Source organism: Giraffa tippelskirchi, chromosome 3 (genome assembly GCF_054371585.1).
Source record: "Giraffa tippelskirchi isolate mGirTip1 chromosome 3, T2T-mGirTip1v1.2.pri, whole genome shotgun sequence".
Classification (NCBI taxonomy): Eukaryota; Metazoa; Chordata; class Mammalia; order Artiodactyla; family Giraffidae; genus Giraffa; species Giraffa tippelskirchi.
In genome coordinates, this window is record NC_137277.1 from 15,254,760 (window position 1) to 15,274,912 (window position 20,153).

Here is a 20,153-nt window from a genome sequence, read left to right on the forward strand (position 1 = left end):
TAGTTGGAGATAAGGGCACATCCTCGCTGGGAGAATCTCCTGTGAGTATGTGAAAGGCATCTGAGTGGCATTGCAGTAAACGGGGAATCTTTATTTGATTCAGCGTTTCCTGAACGTGTCTGGTCACTGAGCCTGTTTTTCTGAGTTTCACCTCCCTTGGAACTCGTATTCTGAGGCGTGAACTTTGGGAAATGGTCCTGTGGACCCTGGTTCTCTTATCCGTACCAGCAGCCTCTCAGTCCATGGCGTCTGGGGCGAGAGGTGACTCTGGGGAATCCTGGAGAATGAACGGCCACCCCACCCCCACCCCACGGTGAACCCGTGAACCCTTCTTTCTGGTGCCTCCCCACCCTGCTTCCTGTGTCACACCCCTTTTTCTAGGAACTCATCACAGGGAGGGGTGGCCCTCAGGCGTAGGTGCTTTATTTGGAAGGGACCTGAGCCCAACCTCTGATCCAAAGACTTCCCCCTAGTCTGTTCAGGGTGAGGCCCTTCCCCTCTGTTGGGTTCCTCCTGATACCGCACCCGTTCCCTTGCAACCCTCCTCTGGCCCAGCTGGGCGGTTCAAGCTGTTAGCAGCCCTTTTCCCTCCCGGAGCCGGGATCTGCTACTGGGGACCCTGCTCCCCGCTTCCAGCGTAAACCCTCACTCCTCATCACGTGAGAGACATCTGTGCCCCCACCAGCTCCTCCCACGTCTCTCCAGGCCAAACTCCTGTGTCTTCAAATGTCAGTGAGGTTCCAGCCTCTCATGGCCCTGCCCTCCACCTCTGGCCCCGTCATCAATGTCAAGGCTGGACTTCTCACAATCTTTATTTGGGCTCAGCATTCCAGTTTCTGGTATTTTCTGGAATCTTGATTGGGTCATGAATCTTCTTGGTGATTGGTCACTTTCCAGCTCTGCATTGCCTGCAGATAGACTTCCCTGGTGGCTCAGATGGTAAAGAATCCTCTTGCAATCTGGGAGACCTGAGTTCGATCCCTGGGTCAGGAAGATCCCCTGGAAAAGGGCATGGCAACCCACGCCAGTATTCTTGCCTGGAGAATCCCAAGGACAGAGGAGCCCAGTGGGCTGCAGTCCCTGGGGTCGCAAAGCTTTGGACATGACTGGAGTGACTTAGCACAGCAGAGGCAGACAGACTCACGAGCCTGTATTTCTATGGCTTCATCCAAGTCACTGAGCTGGGCTGGGGAGGGGAAGGTGGATTTGGAGGTTCAGGGAGGAAGGGGCGGGAAGGGTACTTACTGGACTCACCTGCCAACCCGCTCAGAGGCCAAGTTTATATACTCAGTTGCTGTCTTGCTGGCCCTGCCCTTCCTGTCTGGAGATGGCCCCCAGGAACCCCTGCCATTTTCCAATATGGCCTCCCAGGGGCTGCCATGTTCTCACCAGCCCTGTTCGTCTGCTCACGGTTCATTGGCCCAGACACAGGGTCATGACCTGATTTTCTGCCCTGGCAAAACGGTCTGTTTAGTTTCTCACCAAAGAAAGGATGTTAAGTGTTCTTTCTTTCTTTATTTGGCTGCGCCTGGTCTAAGTTTTGTGGCATACAGTATCTTTGGGCTTTGTTGCAGCATGTGGGATCTAATTCCCTGACCAGGGATCAAACCTGGGCCCCCTGTGTTGGGAGTGTAGAGTCTTGTTTGCTGGACCACCAGGCAAGGCCTGTTAAGTGTTCTTGATTTTGAGGAAATATTGGTCTGCAGGGAGAGAGGACGGAGGCCAGCCAGCCACCAGGGCACAGATACCCCAGTTCAGTGCCTGCCTGGCCCCGTGAGATAGACAAGCAGGCGAGGTTAACTGTGATGTTTTTTTGTTATCATCTCCTGAAGCTATGGAACAGTGACAGACTTTATTTTCTTGGGCTCCAAAATCACTGCAGATGGTGAGTGCAGCCATGAAATTAAAAGATGCTTTCTCCTTGGAAGAAAAGCTATGACCAACCTAGACAGCATATTAAAAAGCAGAGACTTTACTTTGCTGACAAAGGTCTGTCTAGTCAAAGCTATGGTCTTTCCAGTGGTCATGTATGGATGTGAGAGTTGGACTATAAAGAAAGCTGAGCACCGAAGCATTGATGCTTTTGAACTGTGGTGTTGGAGAAGACTCTTGAGAGTCCCTTGGACTGCAAGGAGATCCAACCAGTCCATCTTAAAGGAAATCAGTCCTGAATATTCATTGGAAGTGCTGATGCTGAAGCTGAAACTCCAATACTTTGGCCACCTGATGAGAAGAACTGACTCATTGCAAAAGACCCTGATGCTGGGAAAGATTGAAGGCAGGAGGAGAAGGGGACGACAGAGGATGAGATGGTTGGGTGGCATCACTGACTCATTGGACATGAGTTTGAGCAAGCTCCAGGGGTTGATGATGGACAGGGAACTGTGGCGTGCTGCAGTCTATGGGGTCACAGAGTCGGACACGACTGAGCGACTGAACCAAACCTGAAGCTAAGGCATGTGTCTAGCACACAGGACAGAGATGGGCCAAATACAAAAAGATAGTACAAACAAGTGTATTCACTGATGGAATATAATTGGGTGTATCTGCACATACATCTAATAACTCTGAGGAAAAATATATCCATGGCCCTGGCCTGACCACCTGTTGGCCTCTCCCTGTTCTCAGAGGTGGGTGAGGGTGCTACCAGCCACTCCCTCCCTGGCCTGGACCAGTCCAAGGCATGACCCCAGCCTGGGCTCAATAGCTCTGTGGGGAATCTGAGAGCCACATCAAGTGACAAAAGGCAGCAAGCAGGTGCCAAATGATGCCATCTAAACATCTCATCTTCTGTCACCCCCATCTCCTCCTGCAGCTCCTCCTGCTCCCTTGGACTCGGCTGCATCCAAGGACCCATGCTTCAGAGAGAGGGAGTATCCATGGCTCTCAGGAATGCCCCATGTCCGCTGTTGGGGTTAGGAGTGGGAAGAGGGGGGATGGGATGCTTGTTGGCTGAGTGGAAGGAGCGAGTCTCCAGGCAGAGCCCTTGCTAAGCTGTCCTGGCGCTGGTGGGTCCTTGGGGTCCTCCGCTGAATGACCCCACCCTGGTGGTTCAAGAGAAAGCAGAGCATCCTCGGATGTCACCAGAGGGGATGTGGCCTGAGAGGTGAAAGCATGTTAGCAGGATCCTAAAATCCAACCAGGCTGGCCGCTGAGCTCATGCCTCAGCGTGTGGGCAGACATCTTATGTGCTTTGGACACATGCAGGTCGTGTCTTTTCCACTGCTGTGTTGGCTGAGTTACCTTCCTGGCATTTCTCCCCTTGTGTATTCCCTGGACCAACAACCTACTTATAGATGCCCCATCTCCTGCCTCACCACGAGGCGTGTGGGTCCTAACCTGGCCACCTTCCTGGAATTCAGCCTGAACCAGTACTTTAGGGGAAACTTTCTGCAGTGTTTCAAGGAAGCTCTGCCCACAGAAACTAAGGAGGGGATTTCCCTGGCTGCCCAGTGGTTAGCACTTTCCAATGCAGGGGGGGTGGGTTCGATCCCTGGATGGGGAGGTCCTAGGATTCCCACATGCCTTGCGGCCAAAAAACCAAAACATGACACAGAAGCAATACTGTAGCAAATTCAATACAGTTCAGTTCAGTTCAGTCGCTCAGTTGTGTCCAACTCTTTGTGACCCCATGAACCGCAGCATGCCAGGCCTCCCTGTCCATCACCAACTGCCGGAGTCTACCCAAACCCATGTCCATTGAGTCAGTGATGCCATCCAGCCATCTTATCCTCTGTCATCCCCTTCTCCTCCTGCCTTCAATCTTTCCCAGCATCAGGGTCTTTTCCAATGAGTCAGCCCTTTGCATCAAGTGGCCAGAGTATTGGAGTTTCAGCTTCAACATCAGTCCTTCCAATGAACACTCGGGACCGATCTCCTTTAGGATGGACTGGTTGGATCTCCTTGCAGTCCAAGGAACTCTCAAGAGTCTTCTCCAACACCACAGTTCAAAAGTATCAATTCTTTGGTGCTCAGTTTTCTTTCTAGTCCAACTCTCATATTCATATATGACTACTGGAAAAACCATAGCCTTGACTAGATGGACCTTTGTTGGCAAAGTAATGTTTCTGTTTTTTAATATGCCGTCTAGGTTGACTTTCTTTCAAAATGGTCCATATTAAAAAAAAAAAAATCTTTAAAAAATATAAAGAAACTAAGGAGGACTCTCCAGCCCTGGGACCCTGCCATGAACACCAGCAGGTAAACACACCCCTCCTGCCTGTCTTCCCACCCACTGAGCCCACTCCTCCCTCACCAGCCAGACACCTACCCAGGAAGACAGCCCAGAACGACCCCCTGGTCTGAGAGTGGTGGTCAAGTCTTTAAGAAGATGGAGCTGGCTTCCAAATCTAAAACTGCCTTTATTTGTGGTTGGCTCAGCGTAAGGTGCCATCATTGATCAGCAGAGTTATAAAACTGTACAGGAGGTACAAAAATAGGCTGTTTAACTTAGATAATTACCCTCATAATATCTACCTTTAAAAATACACGTAAAAATTGTACAATCTGGCAGTTTATAAAATATAAAGCTAAAAAGAGGATTTTTAGGTTCCACAAAGAGGATTGTATCACATGATTAACACATACCCATGAAACAATTAACCGTCCACAGAGAAGACACAATGGCACAGAATTTAAAAAAAAAAATCACTTAAAAATTAACATTTTTACCCTGACCAAATCATTCACCCTTTAATGACAAAACAACTGTAAGGCGTCCATCCCATGGAAGGATACAGTGTAACTTTTCCAGTTTTAAAATGGTCAGGGGTGTTTATCCAAAGCAAATCTGATGTGCTTTAAGCAAGTGCAACTGTCACTGGATACACTTCAGAGTAAAAATTAAATAAATATAAATAGGTTCAATAAATAGGTCGTTGCAAAAAGAACACTACATAAAGTTAGCATCTGAGAATGCGGCAGAATCCACTGGTAATGCTTTCTAGGTCAGTGGGGACGCCGCCGTCACAGCTTCCGGGACACTGAAAAGGAATACTGTACCTGCCAGACACTCGAGAACAGGAGGTGAGCGGGGCGGGGACTTTGGCTGGAAGTGTTGGTTAAGGCTGCTCCAGTGGGGAGGCTCATTGTGGATGCTGTCTTTGCAGTTTTCCAATGAATACAGAGAGGATTTAAGTCCCGATACAAGAATTGGAACCAGTTTGCACAGAGAAAACCAAATATACAAAGAGTAGACTCTTTGGTTTAAAAGATAATTGTCCAAAAAAAAGGGAAAGAAAGAATGATGACAGTCCAACCTTGGAAGGTGGAATTCCAGCTCATCTGTACAGGACACCCGGAGACTTACTTCCAGGCAAAGTCAATGTGCACAGAGATGCACAAGTGAGAATAGCCCTGGAAAACTCAAGCCTGGCCACCGTCCAACTTCAGAGAAAAAAGTGTGCAAGAAGAGAAAGCCCTACAACCCAAAGGCTCCCCCCCTATCTTTGATGTCAGACCAGACACCAGTTCATCTTTTTCACTGCGGTGATAAATGAATGGCATTCACACAAAACCTCACCGAAAGGATCAGTCAACTGAAGAAAATACTCCAGGATGGTGAAGGGTGGCTAAGGAAAAGAAACACTGGAAAATACGAAGAAGAGGGATTTCAGAAGCTGAATGATCAGAGAGAAAGCTCAAGAGAAGAGAAAGAGGCTCCTTACAGGTATGCTGTGCTCTGTCCTCCAGCCCTTCCACAGAAGGCTGTGGAAACGGAACCAGCCCACCTCCCTGGATGACCTCAAGGCTGAGGATCCAATGAACAGAGATACACAATGAGAACAGTCCCAGGAAAGCCAAGCCTGGCCACGGTTCAACTTTGGAGAAGAAAGCATCTAAGAGGAGAAAACCCTACGACCCAAAGGCCCTCCTCACATCTTCACTGTCAGACCAGACTCCAGTTCTTCTCTTTCACTGTGGTGATAAATGAATGACATTCACACAAAACCTCACCCAGAGGATCAGGGTGAGCTCTGATAAGGAACTTTCTTCTCAAGTTGGTAGGAAGGAAGCACTTAACTGGGCCTGCTAACCTGTGGATCTCCCGCTGAAAGACGTGTAAGGGGTGGGAATGATGTCTCCCTGGGGAGCGCCGACGAGGACTACTGCATGGAGAAAGGGGGAGATGGGAGAGGAACCTGGTGCCCAGGGTGGCATGCATGAGACATCAGGTGCTTTACTGACATCACATAACACCTGTGGTTTCCAAGTGTGCAGACGCTCTGGTGCCGAAGTTAAAAGGACTCAAGAAGCAGCATGAGGACTCTGGCAGGTGTGCCAAGGACAGATTCAACACAAGGTTCAATATAAGATTTAAAGAGACGATGGTGTCCTTGGGATTCCTAACAGATGTGACTAAATTCTGTCTTAAAGATGAGACAGGACTTCCCTGGTAGTCTGGTGGATAAGAACCCATCTGCCAATGCAGGGGACATGGGTTCAACCCCCGGTCTGGGGAAGTTTCCATATGCCTCGGGGCAACTAACCGAAGTGCCGTGAGTACTGGAGCCTGTGCACCCTAAGGCCCATAATCTGCAAGAGAAGCCACCTCGATGAGAAGCTGGTGCACCTCGACTAGAGTAGCCCCTGCTCACCACAAGTAGAGAAACCACGTGTGCAGCAACGAAGACCCAGCACAGCCAAAAAAAAAAAATCAAGACTGTGTACTTGTGAAAATTCCGCTTTCCAGGAATCGTACAAAAAGATCAGATCAACGGCTCAGCTGTGACAGGACGTGGCCAACTGCAGAACCCTCTTTTCATGAAAGAACACCTTCCTGCCCAGAACAACAGGAAGCCAGAGTTCTAGAGAACAGGACAGGATAAACCAGATGGTGCCCGAGGTGTCTTCGTGATGGATGCCCACACAAGACCTCTTCAGGCCACTCGGGAGGACTGACAGGTGGCTAGGTCCCCCAAGGTGACAGAGAGAAGATGAACAGAAGGCGATCTGCTGGGTGCCAACCCCAAATGCACGCCCTTCCCCACCCCGCATTTTCTTCGCAGCGCTGGTATTTACTCCCTGTCCACTCTCTACCCACTGGCTCGCATAAAAGACGAGGTTTGGCCTGTTTTGTTCACCTGTGTCTCTGGCACCCAATATCCTGTCCAGCACATATAGAAGTGCTCAAATAAAATACAGTGAATAAACGAGTTTGAGACAGTTGGATGGTTAAAAACTAGTACCACAAGCAGAAAAGGCGGTTTAAAAAAAAAAAAAAAAAGCTGTCCTGGAGGCAAGAGGGGCCAAAACAAACCTTGGGGTGTTGGGAATGACCTGGCTACTCCCCGGAGAGAGCATTCAGCAGAGGAAAAGATGAGGCAGCTGACCCCCCACCAGCACGTTTCCTGGCTTTACCGGAAGCTGACAGTCCTTTAAATCACCCGTGGCACCTTCTCCTTCTCCACCTCGAACTGTCTCACCATCCGCCCTGGCGGCAAAGTGACCTGCAGAGCCTATGAGGACAGCTGGGGAGGGGGCTGGCCCGGGAGCATCAGAGCTGGGAGAAGAAAGACGTTGGTTTTCCGTGTTCCTGAAAAACGGACAGCATGGTACGAGACATGGTGCCGGCCGAGGATGCCGGGGTTCCCAGGTCTAAATGAGGTAACTGATGAGGTTTAAAGATGTAGGATGATTTCAAAAGAGAGAGAGAGAGAGGGAAAATTACTTTAGGCAGACTGAAAGGGAGCTGAATTCACTGAAGGCAGAATGAGTGATCTGGTGACTGGCTCTCGTTCAAATCCACTGCCAGAAAACATCTTGAGAGGAGAAGAAACAGCGATTTCTCTCTGTCAGAGAAATTTGACAGTAATGTTCTTCCTCCCGAGCGGAGTCTCTGAGTTCACCAGGACCGAATTGCAGTGATCCGTCCACCTGGCTGGAGAAGGTACCCAGAAAATGCTTCCTTATCTGTATCCTGACTGCATTAAACCTCTAAGGCTTTTGGCAGAGAAGAGAGGAATTTTTGACTAAAACTAACGTTAAACATTGTATCAATTTTTTTGGGAAAAAACCCATGGTATCGACATAATTTAGAGAGTATGATTTTGAGGTTGTGTCATACACCTACATAGTGTTGCTGCAATGCTTTACTCTTCAGCATTAGAGAACCAGGGGATGGGACTTTGGGTACCCTACAACATAGAAGATGTATCATTCTGTTTCTTGCATTGCTTCTTCATGAGTAAGCTTCAAGTTCAGTTTAGCTCACACTAACGTAGCGTTCTACGGTATGATCAAAATAAAAAGTTATTAAAATCTGCCAAGAGAAACATAAAAGCCTGCCCACAAAGTGTGTAGTGATCCTGGCCTCGGCCCTCAACCCCCTGGCCGGTCCTGCTGGCCTCAGGGACAGAGCGGCCTCACCACCTGCCCACTGGCCAGGACTCTGCCCTGCTGGGCCCTGAACGTCCCATCTGGCCTGCTCCCCTCCAGCCCCTCCGGCCTGTCCCTGCCTGGGTCTGAGCTTCTACCCCTCGTGGCCAGGGGACTTATCCCCTCTTGCCCCCAGATGCTCCTAAATAACCCCGAGTGCCCAAGGCGCAGACCCAGCAAAGGCCACCGTTCAAGCCACCAGTGCCCTGGGCCACGGCATCCCTTCCATGTCTGTGAGACCTGCAGACACGGCCTTGCCTTCCAGAGTGCCGGGCTGGCCTGTCCCCTCACTGCACCCCTACACTCAAGGCTCTTGCTGCCCCAGAGGAAACACTGGTCACAGTGACCTGGGAGCCTGTGGGTGCGCTTGTGATCAAGGAGACCTCTCTGATCCCCAGGGGTGACACCCTCTGAAGGCCTTCCCCCTCCCAGGGACCCTCTCCTCCAGGGCCCTGCTCCTAGGAGAGGCCACACTTGGTGCAGCTCAGCCTAGCTGGTCCAAGAGAGGGGTGCTCTTGGACCCAGCACATGGGCAACATGGAGGGTTCCCTCGTCTGTCTTCCTTAAAGGCCTACAGGCTGGCATCAGACAGGGAGTTTTAAAAGAAATGTGAGTCTGAAGCGAGTATATCCAGGAGAAGACAGACAGAGCTCCTCTCTGCCGCTGGGACCAGTCTTCCTTCGCAGACATCCCCCGATGGTCCAGCTTTCATGACCAGCGTCTTCCCAGCTCCTCTGCAGGTTGGGGGTGGGTAGGGGGGAATCACCTCTCCCTCTTCCTGGGGTTGGCATCTTCCCCTCCTGGCTGCGGAGCGGGCAGCTCAAGGCACTTGGCTTCAGAGCCTGGTCTCCCTGCTCGGCCGGGAGGCACCGGGCTGCAGCTCGTAGAGACCAGGCCCTCAGTCCCAGTGAGGCCACCAGCATGGAGGCCGCCTGGCTCAGAGGGCATCTGGAGTCACGGGGGGCTGGGGCTCGGGGGGCTCGTGGTAGTAGGGCTGAAAGGGCCTCTCGTGGCGGCACAGCTCCATGGCGCGGTAGGTGTGTGAGAGGAGGTGGGGGAAGCGGGAGGTGAAGTAGCGCACGAAGCCGTCAGGGAGCGCGCCCAGCGTCTCCTGCACCTCCTCGGGCAGTTCCCGGTAGTGGTGCTTCTGCAGGCGGGCAGACACAGACACACGGTCGGTGGAGAGGAGCCCGTGGGACCTGGGCCAGACCCTTGCTCGAGGAACACAGACTGTGAGGCTGGGTAAAGGGACCACCCATCCACTCCCTGGTCTCTTCCCCTTCTTTGGGGGAGGCCTTTGAGGCTGGTGCGGGGAGAGTGGAGAGCGGCAGTCAGGTACAAGAAGGGCCCCCACAGAGGGACTTCATTGAGTGCTGTCCAGGGAGGGAGAGAGCACCATGCAAGCCAGTGAAGGATGCGGCGACTGAGCCCGCTTCCCGCCCCAGCATCCCTGAAGAGAAGGCTCATCCAAGGGAAGGAACAGCCGCTAATGTGTCCAGTGCAGTCACAGCCGCCCAGCCTCCGCGAACTCCTCACTCCAGGGTGGCCGGAGCACCCATGGGGAAGGGATACGAGGAGGGGGCTGTGCCGCGGCCCTGCCCGGCCCCGCCGTGCCCCCTCGGCCCTCACCTTATTCCTCATGGCTCGGAGGAGATCTCGGACCGAACTGCCTTTATAGGTTCTGAATTTCCGCAGATCTAGCAAAAAAGAAAACAAAAACAAAGAAGGGGGGCAATGTAACAAACCCACCAGATTCCAAAAGAAAAGAGTTCCTGGGGCTCCTGGAGATGAAGCAATCTCAGGACAGAAACACGACCTAACTCCACCCTCATCACAGATTTTCCCAATCTGAACCCGTGCCGGGTGGCCGCGTTAGTCTGAATCCTGCCTCCCAATCACACCCGCGGTCAGAGGTGACCGCTGAGAGCACTATGCCTGTCACAGACCTGTCACTCTGAGAGACAAGGGAGGACACACACGAGGGCAATGGGGTGACCGGCTATCCAAACCACGGGAAGCCTCGGCCCCAGAAGCGGTATTTGGAGCCCCAGGCGGCCTGGAGTTGTCGCTTCCACGTCTGCTTCTCAGAAGCGTTCACGAGAACCGCTGCCGCCCACAGGCTCCCGGGGCGCCTCGCGGTCACCTGTCTGCAGGGGGACGGTGATGTTTTCCCTCCAGTCCATCTTCACCACGGCCCGCCCGCCGCGCTCCAGCTGCTTCACTATTGGGCCGTCCAGGGCCTCCTTCTCTATCCGGTCACTCACGTCCTGGGAGGGAGACACGGCAACAGGTGACGGTCAGTGTGGAGGCGCCGAGGGCTGATGACGGGCACGCTGAGTGACAGGACGGCCACCCCTGCCTGAGCTGGGCAGCGAGGGTCCTGCCTGCTTCCCCGTCCAGCCCTTCCTCCCCTGGAGCAGCCCCGTCTGCCGCTCACTGAGGAGAGACCTCCCGGCTCCACCACAGACGCGCGCCAGTCCACAGACCCGCAGCGCCTCGCCCGCGTTTCGCCCATATTATGTGCCATGCGGGGCCACGTGTGCAATCTGTATTCATTGATGAACCAAGAAAAAGGTTCACTTGGATTCACACCCTGTGACTTCTGTGTGCTCACACACACAAAGCCATGACTGATGGGGGCGGTTTTCATTCTTCAATCAAACAATTAGAAAAAACAGGAAGCCAAGACTTCTTTCAGAGGAGAAAAGCTAGGGACAAGAGTATCGGGTCCAAAGGCACCAGCTATGGATCCAAACCCTGCTCTGTGTTTGAGGGGATGCACCCGACCACAGGCCTCTCAGAGCCCCCATCAGTGAGAGAGGTCCACTGGGCAGCCTTGTGGGGAGCACAGCCTTCATCTTTGACAAAGATAAAATCAGATCGGCTGACAGTCTAACTTGCAGTTGCAAAAGGAAAGCCTTGGGGGGAACTGATGGTCAACTTGGGTACATGGGGGACTTCCCTGGTGGCTCAGTGGTAAATAATCCACCTGCAATGCAAGAGACGCAGGAAACAGGGGTTTGATCCCTGGGTCAGGAAGATCCCCTAGAGAGGGGCATGGCAACCCATTCTAGCATTCTTGCCTAAAGAATCCCATGGAGAGAGCAGCGTGGTAGGCTACAGTCCATAGGGTGGCAGAGAGTCGGACGTGACTGAAGCAACCGAGCATGCACCTGAGTAATGGGGGCACCTGGAGCTGAACCTCAGCTGGTGATACGGACGGAACCCTGTGTGTTCACAAGACGTGTGACTGGAGATACTAAGAACTTAATCCCAACCCGGGGTGTGGTGAAGGTCCCTCTGCGTGAGCTTTATTCCTGCTCTACATCTTATCATCAACCAAGTGCCCCGGCTAATCTGGAGGTCCCTTGAAGATGTCTGACCTCAGACACAATGTTACTGCATACTTAGACTACAGTGTGGTATAGACATAAACACTTATGTGCACTGGGAAACCAAAAAGTATGTATGACTCGCTTTCCTGCAATATTTGGTTTATCACCAGGGTCTGGAGCCAAGCCTGCAGTTATCTCCCAGGTCTGCCTGTATGAAAGAAATATATTGAGATGCCAACTGTGCTTCTCTTTCAGTTGTGGGATTATGGGTCATTTGTTTCATTCCTCATTCTTTGCTATAGTTTCTGGAAAGAAACTGGAAAGGTTAAGTGAATATTTTTGATGAAGAAAACAAACATCTCCACCTGGAAGAACTGGAGCTGCTTTTCCAGGCTCCAGAAGAAAGGGTGTTTCAGCACATGCTTTGCTGATGGGCGCTTCTGGGGGTCCATGGCGATCATCTCCTCTATTAACTCCCGGGCAATGACGTCCTCTGCAGAGGAGGAAAATAAACACACGACTCGTTATAACCAGCCTCAAGCTGCAAGCAAATAAATACCCAAAACCTTAACAGTCTGCATCCCTGCGACTCAAGGTTCTACTGACAAGTGAAAGCCGCTCAGTCATGTCCGACTCTTTGTAACCCCATGGACTATACAGTCAGTCCATGGAATTCTCCAGGCCAGAATACTGGAGTGGGTAGTCTTTTCCTTCTCCAGGGGATCTTCCCAACCCAGGGATCAAACCCAGGTCTCCTGCATTGCGGGCAGATTCTTTACAAGCTGAGCCACAAGGGAAGCCCAAGGATACTGGAGTGGGTAGCCTATCCCTTCTCCAGCGGATCTTCCCAGCTCAGGAATCGAACCGAGGTCTCCTGCATTGCAGGCAGATTCTTTACCAACCGAGCTATCAGGGAAGCCCTGATAGCTACTGACAGAAACCCATTCCAGTAACATAAGACTTCAGCCAAAAAGGAGAGACCTCATCACGCAGTTAATGAAAAGGAGTGATCCGAAATACGTGCTATCAGAGTCTTGGGTGACACTGTCCTGCCTCCACACACTGGACTGTGGGCCACCAGGATGACACACTGGCTGAATGTGGATGGACGTGGGGAGTGAGTCAAGATGAAGGTTAAACATGAGTGTGCCTTCCCTGGTGGCCCAGTGGTTGAGAATCCACCTGCCAAAGCAGGGGACACAGGTTTCATCCCTGGTCTGGGAACTGAAATCCTGCCTGCCACAGGGCAACAAGATCTGTGCATCACTGTGCCCCAGAGTCTGTGCTCCACGCCAAGAGAAGCCACTGCAATGAGAAGCCTGCACACCACAACTAGAGAGAGCCCACGTGCAACAATGAAGACCCAGTGCAGCCAAAACTAAATCAATAAAAAAAAGAGCATGCTGCAAAATACTATGTCCTATTTAACTCCATATTTTATAAAAATATGAATATGTGTCTAGAGAGATGAGCAGAATAATGTATACAAAGGTATTGATAGCAGTCATCATCACTGTAATGGATCTATGAGCCTTTATGCTAACTTGTTTTGTCTCCAGGGAATAAGGAAAATTAATCCATGAACAAAACTATAAGATAGTTTAAATCTTTTTAAAAGGCAGAGTAGGTGTCATAGGCCAATTACAATACGGGAAGCCCTTCAGTCAGGCAGAAAGGCTTGTCCTCCCGCCTGGAGAGTGAGGACCCAGACCATCTGTCCCCAGACCAGGGTGACCCCCTGACCACCAGCCCACACACGAGAGCCCAGTTTATGGAGCATGGCCCTTCTGTCTCCCCAAACGTCGGGACAGGAAGGGGCCTCAAATTGTTTAACCCTCAGGAGTCACAAACTGGAAAACAGAGGTCCCCAAAGGAGCCTTGCCCAGTCACAATGGTCGTTGTGTGACCTCAGGAACCCAGGAGCTACTTGGCTTCAGGACACTCCACCCAGCCCTCCACCAGCTCTGGACTGAGTCCTTAGTTCACTAAGGCCCACTGGGCGAGCAGCTGGAAAGAAGGCCCTCTGGGGGCTCAGAGCCAGCGCCACCCCTCCTCGCAGGGGCCACTCCTGAGCCCCCACCCTGCCGCCTGCTCACCGTACTTCTCGGGGTGCAGGCAGTCGAGCCCTGCCCCCCCGCCCAGGCTGCCACTCACCATGCTTCTCAGGGTGCAGGCAGTCAAGGCTGTAGGCACCCAGGAGGATGTTGGCCTGGCGTTGCAGGGATTTGCCAAAGGGGTGGCTGCCCTCGGATATCACGTAGTAGAAGACGCAGCCCGCGGAGAAGATGTCCACCGTGTAGGTCTGAAAAGAAACAAGGGGCGTCAGATGCCCTGGAGGGTGGGGGAGTTATTCTCACCCAGCAGCAGAGGAGGGGTGTTGGGAGAACACCCCGAAGGTGCCTTGGGAGAACCAGCGGACGGGGTGCGGCTGCTCAGAGCAGTGCTAGGCATGGAGAACTGGGCTCTGGAGCCATTGTGTGGGATGCTGGCTCCACCACTGGCCCCCGGAAGCCCCCTGGCCACTCTGCACCTCAGCGGAGGTGCATTCACAACCATGAAATGAGGATGAGCCCACAGGGCTGCTGTGAAGATTAGATGTGTGCTTGCTGCTAGTCATTCTTTACCCAGTCAGCTCGTCATTCCTTGAGGGCAGGGCTGCCTTTGCATCCCTGTGGTACCCCAGGTACGTGCATACAACAGGTCTTAACCTTTGTTAATAAATGAAATACAGCTTTTGGTGGGAATTTCCTGGCAGTCCAGTGGTTAGGGCTCTGCGTTTCACTGCTAAGGGCATGAGTTCGATTCCTGGTCAGGGAACTAAGATCCTGTGTGCTGTGTAGTTAGGCCAAAAAAAAAGAGCTTTTCATTCAAAAGCAGCTCCAGAAAGTGATTATTTGACAAATTTCCAGTCAGCTCACTTTGATGTTATCTATTAACATGTCTCACTTATCCCATGAAACCATTCCGTGTCTAGAGATGAAACCAGTATGTGTGTGACTTCTAGCTTGGTCTACGTGGGGTGTAACGCTGGGGTGTAACACAAGCATGGCGCGGATCCCTCACGCCAGGTCCCACCACTCGAATTTTCCACCAGACGACGTGAGGCTCTGGTGAGAGAAAGTCAGGAGCTGGTCACCTTCCTCACTGGAGAAAACACACCCTTCACAAGAGCCCCGTGAGGTGAGCAGAGCAAACGTCACCATCCCCAGATGAAGACACGGTCGGGGCGGTTCGATGACAGGCCCAGGGTCACTGCTGCGGAGTGACAAACCAGGGCAGGACACAGGGCTTATTGCCAGTCCAATAATTACTCTGTTGTCAGAGCGTTCCTGAGGTGGGTGACAGATTCAGTACAGGAGGAACAAGTCCTCCAGCGCTGACGTTCTCATCTAACGGCCACTTCCCGCCTCCTCGGGGCACGGCCGATGCCCCTGTTTTCCGCAGCCTGTGCTGCCGGGGTCCCCAGCATCCCACCCCTGACGCTGCCCTGGGGGCTCCCGTCCTGCAGGCTGGCCCCTCTGCCTCCCAACTCAAGAGCTCACCTCTAGGCTCAGTTATGCTCTTTCCCAAACTCATTTCTGCCACTGGTCCTTGTAGTTTAAATCCTCCGTAAGCTGATAAAACACACATGCCGCCACGTCTGAGGTAAGCTGAGTCTTTGGTAAGACTTGATACGAGAAAGTTGCTACAAAAAGTGCTGTGGGATTAGATGTGGGAGACTCAACTGTGAGTTAGACAGGACATAAATAGCTCGAGGCTAGGATTCCGCTCTCCAATCGCTCAGGGGGTGTTTGAAACGTCTGAGTCTCAGTGCCGAAGTCACAGAAGGCATTGTGGGCGTGCTTTATGCAAGAGAGGAAATCAGCAACTCCATTCAGTTGGACCCAAAGTCAAAAAAAGACCTTGCTTTATAGCAAAGATTTCTCTTACTTAGAGAGCCACGTTACTTAAATTTAAAATTAAATGTTTACAATGTGTATGTATTTTCTTATGATTCTCTATCATAAATGACTTTTTTGATTAACAGACCAACTGCTGGTCCCCAGTGAATTAGAGAAGATGGCTCTTCTGCATCTGATCTATTTTAGGATGGCTGATTCCATCCGAGTCTTCTCAGGGAAGTGGCGGATAATCCTTCAGGGTCTTGCTGAGCTAGAGAGCAAGGTGCTCAGACACGATTGGGCTCTTAGCAAAAGAGCGAAGAACCCAGCTCTAAGTGGCTCCGGTTGGGCAAATCTGGAACAATTTGAGTATCAAAAGTAATGGGAGCTATTTTCACAGAAGTTTAAGAAACATCTGATGAAGCTCAACTTTCAGGAACCAAGGACTGCCAGAAAATATTAGCCTCTATATTAAGCATTTAGATGCTTACCTGACATCTGCCTTGTACAAAGGCATAGTATGGATAAATTGAACTGTACATTTTTTTTAAAACTTGATTGCTATTAAAGCAGAAATTATAAGGTTGCTAAAAAAAAAGGGAATAGGAACAAAAACAAATAAAGCTATACTGGGTTATATTACTATTTTTTTTTTTAAATCCATGAGTCCATAGTGACCTAAAAAAATATATAAAGGGCATAGAAAAATGTCAGCTAATAAATGTAGAATTTCAACTGAATGGAATGATTCAGGCAAGGGATGCCAATGGATGCTGAATCATTACCTGAGTGACTGTTGGTATCGGGATACTGACATTCTGCCAGGGTGTTGCCCCACACGGTCCTGGCAAAGGGGATATGTCACTGTTAAACACCTGTGCCAGGTGGGCCAACTCGGCATCACCAGTAGGGGTACAGTAATAGTAATGGTACAACCTGAGTGTGGCTGTTCTTGTTCAAAACACTTAATTTGAATCCAACTGAACCTTTAGACCTACTTCTAGTTCACAGGAAATATAAGGAATAGATGGGCAAATTCAGCATCACCAAGAGGAAATGGGTGAGTGAATCCTGAGTGGGGCGTTCTACAGAGAAGCATCTGGACTCCTCAGAGAGCCACTGTCATGGGGCAGAAAAGGTGGGAGAACCGTGTCAATCAAAGGCCAGAGAATCAGGGACTTCCCTGGCGGTCCAGTGGTTAAGACTCCACACTCCCAATGTAGGGGGCCTGGGTTTGACCCCTGATTGAGGAGCTGTTCAAATGCCATGCAACAAACACACTTGGGTGGGTCCTGGTTGACAAAATCCAGCTCTATAACAGACCTCTGGGGAACAACTAGGGAATCTTGAATATGGATTGAATACTAGGCATCGTGGAAACAGTATTAATGGTTGAGGTGTAATCATGATGAGATGCTTAGGAGGTAGAATGTACTTGTCCTTGGGAGACAAGTGCTAAAGTATTAAAGGGGAAAGGGCTGGGAGGCCTGCCATTTATATGCAACTAGTTTCAGGGACAGAGAGAAAGTGAAAAATATTGACAGATGCTGAATTGAGGTAGAGGTACAGAGGCACTCACTGCTCTCAATTCTCTGCATTCTCAAAACAGAAAGTTGGAAAACCCAAAATTTAAAAAAGAATGAAAACTGGAAGTCTGCTCACCTTATGCTAGCCCTGATTTCCCAGTTTCCCAAAATAGGGGGAAAGTGATTGGAAGAGTAGGAGGGAAGAAAAACAGACCCCTGCCCACACCTGCCTCTTGCTTTCATGGACAGGAGACAATGTTAAAGTGGCAGCATGTGCTACTGGGAGAGTAGCTCTTTGCTGAAGAAACATCCCTCTCCAGCAGTGAGCCTGCAGCCCGTTGGCAACTGGAGGTTCTGACTCCTGAAGGTACAAGAGGCTGGCTCCGTGGTTTTCAGAGTCGTGCCCATTACTCACGGGGTTCTCCTTGCAGTCTTCGCTCAGCATCTCCGGGGCGATCCAACCTTCGGTGCCCGGCACCCCCGAGCGGCGGCTGAAGCTGTGCCTGCCCACAGCCAGCTTCTTGCAGAGGCCGAAGTCGGAGATCATGGCCTTGATCCTTCCGTGTGCGTTGGGCATGGAGAGGAGGATGTTGTGGGGCTTCAGGTCTCTGTGAACTAACAGAACACCTCAGGTTAGTTCACTTCTTCCACAATGGGGATGTGCCCTCCTCAGATTCCCGAGAGACCCGCTACTGCCTCTAAAGCTTCTGGTCTTCAAATGTGAAAGTCCTCAGGTTTGTAGACAACTGGGACCCCAGCCACGCAGCAAAGAGCTTCAGCAGAGGCGAGGCCCACTTGGGCAAGTCATCTCCCCGCCCGGTAAGGGGAGGCTTCTCACCAATGTTGAGGGAGTGCAGGTGGGCCAGGCCCGAGGTGGTCTGCTGCAGCAGGGTGATGGGCTCCAGGCCGAGGTGGGCGAAGTCCTTCTGCTCCACGTACTGCAAGAGACACAAAGGCGGGGTCACCGCACGGGGCCCCCGGGACTTAGCTCCTCAGCACACTTCTCTCTCTCTCTTTTTAAAAGTGATTCCATTTTATTTAGAAAAATTCTGCCTGAAGGCTTTTGCTTTAATTAACATCTGGTATTGGGTCAGCTTGTTTTCTTTTATCATACTTTAAGAAGGAAATGAGAATTTTTGCTGACAATGTTTTCTGTCTACTTCCATATTTTCCAGCAGACTTTCTCCTGAAGTTACAGGCTAACTTAAACAAGCAAACAAGGCTCCAGTTTACTAGTTTATAATGAGAGGGTAAGAAATCCAAGTTCATTGCCTCCTACAGTATACTCTACGATGAAGCCAAATGATACTCAAACAGTTTTACAGCTTTGAAACTGAGCAAAAGCGATTCGATGGATGATCTTAATGACTCCAGTCATCAACTAGCATTCTCCTATCCCACATCAGCCCTGACCAGCGACGAGAGGAAGGACCGACCATGTTTCCTGAAAACCAAGAGGGAGAGACATGCCACCTGCAACCAAAGACTTTCCCAGGCAGCCGAGGGGATCACACAATTAAAGTTTGGGTGGGGACTTCCCTGGGGGTCCAGTGGCTAAGACTCCAAGCTCCCAGTGCAGGGGGCCCAGGTTGGATTCCTGGTCAGGGAACCAGACCCCACATGCCGCAACTAAAGATCACGTGTACAGCAGCTAAGAACTGGTGCGGCCAGATAACTAAACTAAAAAAGCTGGGGAGATGAAAATGCTCTACATTTCACTGCTGTGGCTAAATGCATACATACCCTTGTCGACATGCGCAAACGGTACGTTTAAAATGAATATATTGTAATGTAACCTTAATGAAGCTAATAAAAGTAAATTAAACACACAAACAGCAGGCAGTTCCTAAAACCGTGTCAGAGCTGCGAGGAGAGGGACCGGGGCACCCACCTCCTGCAGCGTGGCCGCGCACAGCTCAATGGCGATGTACTGAAACTGCCGGTCCCTCTCGGTGCAGAAGTATCGGATCACATTCGGGTGCTCATCCGATTCTCTTAGCAGCTGGACCTCACGGTCCGCAAAACTGAAACACTCGGGGAGGATCCTCTTGACTGCCACATCGCGGTTGTCAAACATGCCCCTGCCGGACAAGGAGGGGTAGGCCGGCTGAGGAAATGCCCAGAGAGCCCTGGGCCCACGGGGCTCCTTCCACCGATGCAGCGGCTGCCTCTGCAGCCTCACAGCCCAGGGTGTCCTGACCCACCACCCAGAGGCCCCGTGGCCATCACTACCGTCCCTAGGGGAGCTCTTCTGTCTGGTCACCACGATGACCCCCATGAGCTCCGGGAGCTGATGGGAGCTCCTGCGTGAAGCCTTGGGGATCTGTGGCTCTCCAGGCCACTCACCGGTACACAATCGTGCCCTCAGCTCCGTGGCCCAGGACATCCTTTGGACAGAAGGAGATTTTCCCAACCATCACCATGCTGGTCTCCTCATCTGGGTCAAAACAAGGAAAAGAACAGACGTAACCTAAAGAACCTTGAGACCAGAGTGGCTGCGGAGCTCAGATGGAGGGATGAGAATTCAGAGGTTTTACGCCCCTGGGGCCCTGGTGAGCAGAAGCCCCTGGGTCCGCTCCCCACGCTCGCCCAGGGCCGCCTCCTCCGTCAGTCTCCACCCTCTGTTCCTGCTTTACATTAATTACTGTGAGGATGGGAGCCTGAAGACAGGGCTTCTCTACAGGTCAGCCTAAATGTCTGTCCCTGAAACAGTCAGGTAGTGACGGGGGCAGGGGCATGTGAAGCGGAGAGACCAGTAGCAGAGTCTGCAGCCTGAGACCCAGGACTCTGGGTTCTCCTGCCCTGGTCCTGCGTCCATCCCCCTAGAACATCAGCCCCGACAGCGGGCCTGAGCCCACCTCCCTGAGGGAAGCAGCTCCACAGCTGCACGTGTATGAGTGGTCACTGGCTAGCCTGGGGGATGCTCTCGACCCAGACACCAGGGCAGCTCAGTCGGCAGCGACTCCCAGCCCCAGCAGAGGGAGACAGAGGGAGGGGTGCCACGGTGGCCCCCGGGAAAGAAGCCCTCTGAGGGG

At 51.6% G+C, this 20,153-nt stretch overlaps 1 protein-coding gene and 1 long non-coding RNA gene across 12 annotated transcripts in view; one reads left to right on the top strand and one right to left on the bottom strand.

The window, feature by feature from the left end:
• Positions 1-4,341: 4,341 nt before the first annotated feature.
• The window catches only part of ERN1 (endoplasmic reticulum to nucleus signaling 1), an 82,491-nt gene continuing 66,679 nt past the window's right edge, over positions 4,342-20,153 (bottom strand). For 6 of the 11 annotated variants that reach the window (XR_014078792.1, XR_014078793.1, XR_014078794.1 and 3 more), the window contains 10 exons: positions 19,465-19,555; positions 19,010-19,199; positions 17,957-18,056; positions 17,534-17,733; positions 13,866-14,013; positions 12,077-12,204; positions 10,520-10,643; positions 10,006-10,073; positions 9,143-9,523; positions 8,057-8,226 (listed from right to left, as the gene is read on the bottom strand). Coding sequence is in view for 5 of the 11 variants with exons in the window: in XM_081576763.1 (XP_081432889.1) it covers positions 9,314-9,523; positions 10,006-10,073; positions 10,520-10,643; positions 12,077-12,204; positions 13,866-14,013; positions 17,534-17,733; positions 17,957-18,056; positions 19,010-19,199; positions 19,465-19,555 (1,259 nt within the window). In the remaining 6 variants the exon portion in view is untranslated. Of the gene's footprint in view, positions 9,524-10,005; positions 10,074-10,519; positions 10,644-12,076; positions 12,205-13,865; positions 14,014-17,533; positions 17,734-17,956; positions 18,057-19,009; positions 19,200-19,464; positions 19,556-20,153 lie in introns of all 11 variants that reach the window. The other 5 variants (XM_081576763.1, XM_081576765.1, XM_081576767.1 and 2 more) reach the window with 2 other exon arrangements.
• On the top strand, positions 13,647-16,231 carry LOC145541139 (uncharacterized). The gene is made up of 3 exons (XR_014078798.1): positions 13,647-14,394; positions 14,780-14,891; positions 15,739-16,231. It is a non-coding gene; the product is annotated as an uncharacterized LOC145541139 (long non-coding RNA).